The 8,522-nt window shown below is 38.7% G+C and overlaps 1 protein-coding gene across 1 annotated transcript in view; it reads right to left on the reverse strand.

The window, feature by feature from the left end:
* Positions 1-8,522, reverse strand: part of LOC135713641 (adenylate cyclase type 10-like) — a 70,609-nt gene that overhangs the window by 11,796 nt on the left and 50,291 nt on the right. Inside the window, exons 3-7 of the mRNA XM_065236784.1 lie at positions 1,777-2,202; positions 1,514-1,717; positions 1,234-1,453; positions 735-1,166; positions 389-668 (exon numbers count right to left, since the gene is read on the reverse strand). Coding sequence (XP_065092856.1) covers positions 389-668; positions 735-1,166; positions 1,234-1,453; positions 1,514-1,717; positions 1,777-2,202 — 1,562 coding nt within the window. The remainder of the gene's footprint in view (positions 1-388; positions 669-734; positions 1,167-1,233; positions 1,454-1,513; positions 1,718-1,776; positions 2,203-8,522) is intronic.

Raw genomic sequence — 8,522 nt, forward strand, 5'->3', positions numbered from 1 at the left:
ATTTTTTGCCCCGTCTATCGACCTATTTGAGTGATACCAGACATAAAATGAAATTAATAATTGCCTCTATACGGCTGATATAAACGAGAAAAAAACAAGTAAAAATAGGTCAACTAGAGAGCTAAATATTTGTTTGTTAACTTCACCGATTTTATAACAACAAAAAAATGCTTTGGGATTATAATCAAAGCAACAACATATTCATTTTGACAGCATTGGGACAACTTAAGCCAAGGTTTGAGCAATGTTAGTGAAATTCTTAATATTTTCCATGCGCAACCCACAAAACCGCACCAATCTTTACCGTTATTTGTGCAGGCTTATATTTTATAGTAGATTTATAGACTCAAAACCAAAAACAAAATAAAATCGAACATCCACAACCTACCTTTAGATCCCTCATCGAAAGCGTCAATCGCAGGGAACTGATTTTCTTATTCTTCAACGAGATGTGAAACAGTTCATTCAGCAGTCGTGTCTTTCCTATCTGCGCTTCACCTCTAATCAGGAGACAACTTTGGTATTCATGAATCTTACCAACATCGTCCGGATTCATGTTATGCGTAAGAAACAGTCCATCGTCCAACATTTCCTGAAAAACTTCAAGAATTTCGTCCCGCCCCACTATCGGGAAGTCATACTCAATAGGTTTAATCATTTCTCTTTCCCTGAAAGTAGAAGACAAGCTCAAACCTACATTGAATTGAAAGGATTCAACATTCCTCGAGACTTACGGAACAATTTCCTTGAACTCGTAGATCGTTCCCACGTTCTGCAATCCCTTCAACTCGATCGTTTCCTGCAACAGAAAGTGAATCGGGTCCAACTTGCTCATCATGAACGTATCCTTATCGCAGGTGACCTTATTCGGATAAGCCATCATCAGTCGAGCCGCCTTGTTTACCGTTACGCTAATCACCGAGTATTCCCGACGAACGAAATGTCCCACCACGCCACAGTACGTAGTCCCGGTGGTAACACCAATCGAAGCGGAGAGCACTTTAGGATTAGCACGGTACAATTCGCGAATTTCCGATGCACAGCGCAGGGCAATCTGACTGTCCAGATCGTGCTTGTATCCGCGCAAGCCAAAAATTATCAGGAACATCACGTCCTTGTCGAACAGGGATACCTTGTTGACGGTTCCTTCGTAACCTTCGACCAAACTGCAATATTTGAAACAATTATGGGAACTAATGATCGGGCTATTTTTTTATATTTTTCGGTACTCACGTGCACAAGGATGTGAAAATCGAATTTATTTCATCAATAACTACCAACGTATCCTTGGGCTTCAAGACAATGTTGAGAAACACGGTTACGATTTGTCGCATCTCGGTCAGAAACTCCAATGGTTCTTGCGTGTCTATTGCGTTCAAAATTGGCTTGATCATGAATCGTCTCAACGAGGTCGCTATTGCTTTAGTCCCAACATACTTCAAACTAGGTCGGACTAGAGTTAATTCAATTTAGAGAAACAGATAAATACCAAGATTCAATGACAGAAACATACTGCCCAAGGTTTCACTGTCCAACTTCATTTCATCGCCCGCCGCAATCCCCGGATCGTCATCTTCTACTTCATTTTCGTGGAGCAAATCAAAGATATTCAAGCGCTGCGCCGATCGCCAACTGCTGGTGAATCCCTTAATCCGTAAATGTACCTTATCATCACACTGTTCAGATATGTATTCATTTGCTTGTATGTAATTCCATGCTAGTTTTTTTTAGACAAAACATTATTAGTTTACAACGTATAGCACTTAACAGCCGTACCTAGATGATTGACGATAATATCCCCCGGTTCGGAGATCTTCTCTGCGATCTTGACCTTCCAAACCGGATGGCCGATGACAACGTAATGCGAGAAGCTCTCCGTCCCAATGAGCGAAAAGTGAACCTCCCCAGCAGATATAGCGATCTTCACCCGCAACGTGACACCCACTTCGGTTTCGTAGGCTCCAAACGATTTCTGTATGACGATCGCCGTATCGATGGCACGGTGCGTAGCGTCCGCCATAGAAACCGAAGAGGTTTCCTTGAACAGCACCAGGAAAGCATCACCGGAGAACTTTAGGATGTCACCCCCGTGCGACAGGATCTCCTGAACCATTGCCCCCAGGTAGGAGTTGAGAACTTGAGACAGCTTGGAGGCTCCACCTTTTCCCGGTTGGTTGAACTTTTCCGAGAGGTCCGTGAAACCTGAATATTAAATTAAATTAGGTCATTTTAAAGGTTAGGTTGTTAGGTCATTAGGTCATTAGTAAAACATATGTAGAATATAGAGAGACAAAATGTCAATTTGGAGGTTCACAATACAATACATTAAACTCTTTCTCGTCCACGATGAACCTAGAATTCCTGCAACATTTAAGCCCTATACACACTAAGAGGACTCGAATGCTTAGGCCATTTTTCAGGACATTATTATTCAGACAACAGGTTGATCTTTTTTTTTCGAACCTAGCTAAACTAAAATTTCTTATGGTCGCGTTGATTTTTACATTCGCCGGGACGCTTCGCTAAAGTGGACCCTACACGATTGCTTTTATTGACAATAATCGTATTGTCAATACATTCTATATTGACGTCAATATATCGAGATTGACAATATTTCTGAATTCACATCAATAATTCCCCTTCGCGTCAATACATTGATGCGTGTGGGGTTTTCTTAAGATCATTGGTTTTGCTGCACAATTGGGCTCCTCATGTGGATAAAAAGTGATCTTTGAGAGAAAAAGTTGTTAATTGTTGCTTTCCGAAGTCCTGAGGATCTGTTGTGAGAAAGGAAGCGGATTGCTGATGAAAGCAGCACCTCGAAGAGATTTAAGGCAACGGAAGTGAAAAGCCCTTTTCTAGGACCCTGCCGGATCGATTTATGGTATGTAGCCTTGGCGTGAATCGTTTAGCTTCCCGTAGAACTTTCGTGTGTCGTGCAGCACAGAACGCTTCACTGTAAACGCCGGAAGGTCGATGTTGTGCTGTACCACAGAATGCGGACTTGGACGATGAGATGCAAAGCGTAGAGGAAAACAAGACTACAGGAGGATCAAATGAACATGTTGAGAGCTGTCCAAATACTTTTACAATCTAAAAAAAAATTAAGAACAAACAAAATACGTGGCAGGATTCAAAAGAACATTTTTGAGTGTGTAATACTAATATCCAATTGATATAGGTAATATATACATCCGGGGCTTATTATAAATGAAAGTAACCTCGGAATGGGCGTGACTCTCCGGACATTCTGAAATGGGTTACTGGATCTGCAATAAGATTTTGCACCGTCGGGGCTAACCTCAATCGGATGACAGTTCAGTGGTATTGTTTACGTGGACCTAGTCGATTTTTTCTTGGGTAGATTTTCTCGATAATTTTTCAGACTACAGTGAGATGTAAACCGCACTTCTGCATTGTCCACGAGCAACATCCTTTCACCGTGCTGTTCCTCGACAAATTTCAAGTTAAAATTCGGAAATTTTAAAATATTTTTTACCACTGAAATGTCAAAAAGGTTCAGTCGATTAACACTGAGTTCATTCGTGACTTCAAACTGCAGAACCTAATTAGGTTTTGCACCGTCGGGGTTAACCTCAATCTGATGACAGTTCAGTGGTACTGTTTACGTGGACTTAGTCGATTTTTTCTTGGGTGGATTTTCTCGATAATTTTTTAGACTGCAGTGAGATGTAAACAGCATTTCTGCAATGTTCACGAGCAACATCCTTGCAACGCGCTGTTCCTCGACAATTTTCAAGTTAAAATTAGGAAATTTTAGAATTTTTTTTTCTCGAAAAAACGACTAAGTGCTTGTAAACAGTACCACTGAACTGTCAAAAAGGTTCAGCCTATTAACACTGAGTTCATTCGTGACGTCACGCTGCAGAACCTAATTAGGTACTGCAGCGTGACGTCATAAATGAACTCAGTGTTAATCGGCTGAACCTTTTTGACAGTTCAGTGGTACTGTTTACAAGCACTTAATCGTTTTTTCGAAAAAAAAATTCTAAAATTTCCGAATTTTAACTTGAAAATTGTCGAGGAACAGCGCGGTGAAAAGATGTTGCTCATGGACAGTGCAGAAGTGTGGTTTACATCTCACTGCAGTCTGAAAAAATATCGAGAAAATCTACCCAAGAAAAAATCGACTAAGTCCACGTAAACAGTACCACTGAACTGTCATCAGATTGAGGTTAACCCCGACTGTGCAAAACCTAATTAGGTACTGCAGCGTGACGTCACGAATGAACTCAGTGTTAATCGGCTGAACCTTTTTGACAGTTCAGTGGTACTGTTTACAAGCACTTAGTCGTTTTTGTCGAAAAAAAAATTCTAAAATTTCCGAATTTTAACTTGAAAATTAATCATTTTGTTCGACCATTTTCCACAGAGATGGCGCTGTTCCGCTGGTAGGAAGTGATTAAAATCCCCATATAAAAATTGAGAGAAGTGGGAATAATTCGCTTTCGGTGCATATTCAGGTCAAAAAAAAAGTAAACGACAACCTAAAGAAATTAATCAGGGACTTTGTCGTTCATTTTTTTCCCGGAAATTATTGTTAAACAAGCAACAATTAAATAAAAATGATTTTTCTCCATACAGTTTTACCTGATTTACTACCAGCTCCCAGAGCCAAAAAATTCAAATTTGAGAGAGAAAATTTACTCTCACGACCTCAATCTCTCAACATGCCATGTATTTTGTTGACACTCGATTTGTCATTTCCCTTTCACAGATTACAAAATAGAGTACCTGACACTACAATACATGTCTGGTACCTCTATATATGCATTTGTTTTAACATTTTAAGTTCCTCCTTTTTTACATATTCTGCGCAAAAGATACTTTATGCCCCGCCTTATACCCCGTTCACATTACAGCCTATATCACGTAATATAGGCTGTCTTGCAATGAGCACTCATACATAGAATTTCCAGTGAAAACTAGATGTATGAGTGCTCATTGCAAGACAGCGTATATCACGTGATATACGCTGTAATGTGAACGGGGTATTATACATAAAAATCGGCGGGAAATTCAGTGAGGGGTTAGCTATTTTGTGTGCAGAATGTGTAAAAAAGGAGGGACTTCGAATAATAATCTAAATGCATATATAGAGGTACCAGACATGTTTTGCACTGCAGTGTCCTCTGTGAACAATTATAGGTGAACATTGCAGAAATGTGGTTTACATCTCACTGCAGTCTGAAAAATTATCGAGAAAATCCACCTAAGAAAAAATCGACTAAGTCCACGTAAACAGTACCACTAAACTGTCATCAGATTGAGGTTAACCCCGACGGTGCAATGGATTCCTGTGGAAAACCTAAAAAATCTGCCGGAAAATAAGGAAATTGACGAAAACTTTATTCAGTCTCGGAGTAGTACCAATAGACTGAGTGAATCCAATCTTTACTTTTCTCAAATTCGGGAATTTTTCCCTGGAAAATCTTGGAAAAAACCTGGAAAAACATGAGGCAAATTTACTCATCGCTGAGGTCCTGCACTTTTGGCGATTATGAGTGAACTAAACTCAAATTTGGGTCGTTCTCATTCGCCGTGTAGAGAGAGTTCTTCCACAGACAAACAGACATAACACATTGAATATTTCTCACTGTAAAACATTACCGCCATCTGTTGAGTACACTGTGGTGGGTAGTACGCTGAACAGATGACGGTAGTGTGTAAATGGCAAACGCAAGGGGATTGACTATGCACGCCCCAGGTGGCGGTACTTTTAAATTTACCGTTAAATGCTTGTTCGATGAACAACTTGCGAAAGTTGGGTCTGTTTGTCTGTGTTTATTCCATGCCGGCCAGTGGGGGTTAGAGAGAATACACACACACACATTATTATTCAGACAACAGGATAATACATTTAGGCCCACCGGTAACCGTCGATGATGACCAATGAGATGTAAACAGGTGTTGGAATGTGAATTTGTCGCGTAAATTCCGTCATGCTCATGCATTTAAACAGCGGGAGAACGAAAGAGACGACAAACTAACATTGCCTCACCTGTTAACATCACATTGGATAATGACACCAGCAGGGAATTTCAAAGACACATTCTGGCAGGAAATCGTAGTTACTTAGGGCCTGTTCATAAACTAGGTAGGCCGTTTTAGGGGGGGTTGACAATTATCTACGGACCATTCAAATTTAAAAAAAAAATGTATGGACAATCTTCTACGCAGGGGGAGGAGGGGCCAATAATCCCAAAAACCTGTCTCTGAGTTAATGAATAGCCGATTACACTCAAAAAATTCCACACGTATGATCGAAGTGTTTAAGCACTTGAGTTTTCAAATACACAATCACATTAACTTTAAGTGTATTTCACCTTGGTTCAATGTGTTATACACGTTAATTCATAGTGTTTCAGACTTTGAAATGATGAAAATCTTTCACTATCTATTCAAGTGCATTGCACATTGAATCACACTACTGTTCAAAACAGATGGATTTAAAGTGTTTTGCATTTCAATGCGATGTGAATTGCTTGCTCAGAAAGGTAAACATCGAAAACAAGACTTGTGACTTTATCCTATCAACCCGCCTCATATATGAGAACAACCGTGGCACAGTGAGATCGAACGAAGACTCCGGCAGCAGCACACCCCAACAGTCCATGATCGAATCCCAAATCAGACCCATTAAAAAGATATGTGAAAGCTCTGGCCTCTGGCAGTTTTTTTTTTATATATTTGTAGATTCATTTTTAGAGTCGGTAAAGTAGAAGTCGATAAAGTAGAATATTGAACTATGATGTGTAAACCTATTTATATCACCAAATGAGACACATAGAATCCAAGTGTGTCACAATTTAAATTCATAGCGTACAGGCATGATTCATAGCATAAGATTCACACATGAAATGGATGTGTTTCACAGCACAAATTTTATTGGCGCTATTTAATTGTCAGTCATGTCTCTTTGAAAGCATATATTTAGTATTATTGTTCAAAGGTCTCATGATACTCCAGAATACGCTAAATAAATCACTAGAATATTTCAAGCTGAACATTACATCGATTCTCTTCATCGACTTTCTCTTTCGTTAATAACTTGCATATAAAACCATTTCGACAGTGAGCATGCATAAGGGCGAATACGCGATGATCGATTCTCTTCACCGATTTTCTCTGTGCATTGCTACAGCTAAGCGAAACAATTTTCTAGAATTTGTTCAATGCAGAGTTGTAACAGGTTGTATTGGCTATCAAAAGCAACAGCAAACGCACCGAGAAACGTTAAATCTAGCGATTTATTAACAAAAGAGAAAATCGCCGAAGAGAATCGATCATCGCGTGTCGGAGACGAGCCAGCCAACGGCTGAAAGTCTCCTTAATAAAGATATAAAAAAAAAAAGATCATCGCGTATAGGCCCTTATGCATGCTCACTGTCGATTTCATGTATTAGAAAATAGATAATAGCTTATTTCATCGATCTGTGAGCTGAAAATAGCTGGGAATATCTAAGCATGGCCGTGAGGATGCAAAGAGCAAGTGGACGAAGAGAATCTGTCAATGTTACTTAGGATCTAATGCAATGTTCAGCTTGATTTCACCTGACAAATATGTGTTTCATCAGCAAACATGGATAGCATCGAAATTGATTACAGTATATACAAAAGCATTTACAGTTTAGAACATTTTAACTCAAATTTATTCTTATGATTTCTCAAAATACGTAGTATGATGTGTGGATGTTCAATTTGATTATTAAATTTATTTCTATTGAGCAAATATTTAAATCAGTGAAGTAGGATCTGTTTAAAAAATATCCGAATTAGGGGAAATGGCTCTAATGTTGCCCTATGGATCTAAGATTGGGCCCATCGCTAAAAATCTGATATTTATCAATTTTATCTAGATGAACGCGTCATTGGGACGGTACTAATTGATATTTTTGGTCGCTATTGAAAATTTAGTCGATTACTGAATTTATGTATGGGCCCAAATTAGGGGCATTTAGGCCGACATTACATCCATTTCCCCTAATACTTAATCAACCGAAATTTGATGAAGAACATTATTATTGCATTTTGATTAAATCGGAGTTAGTTATTTAGAAATCAGAGGAGTCGGAGTCGGTTGATTTAGATTTTAACTCCGGGCACATACCCCGGAACATACATAATAATTAAATCCAAACCCCTACAATTGTATTATGCTTTTATTTTATTCAGTGAAAATCTAACTAGATAAATCGTTTTTAAGAGTTCCATTGCTTCCTTTTCGATTAACTTATTCATATTAAAGATTTTTATTTAAAGTATTGAGCAAAAGCTAAAAATATCAACTATTCTTGTTTTATCTTTGACAAACAACATGAACTGTTGATTTATTTGATTTTGCGATAAGAGTTGCTCTTCAATTATCGATGTAAACGAATAAGATTATAATTAAAGCCTATATGCAGCTCTGCAGTCACATCATTGATTTGTATCCCAAGAAGATTTATTAACGTCGAATCTTAGAATCACTAAACTGTCTCATTTTCCCCTAAATACTT

The sequence above is a fragment of the Ochlerotatus camptorhynchus genome, unplaced genomic scaffold (genome assembly GCF_037179485.1).
Source record: "Ochlerotatus camptorhynchus isolate MF236.1 unplaced genomic scaffold, CSIRO-AGI_Acam_v1.1 ptg000574l, whole genome shotgun sequence".
Taxonomy (NCBI): Eukaryota; Metazoa; Arthropoda; class Insecta; order Diptera; family Culicidae; genus Ochlerotatus; species Ochlerotatus camptorhynchus.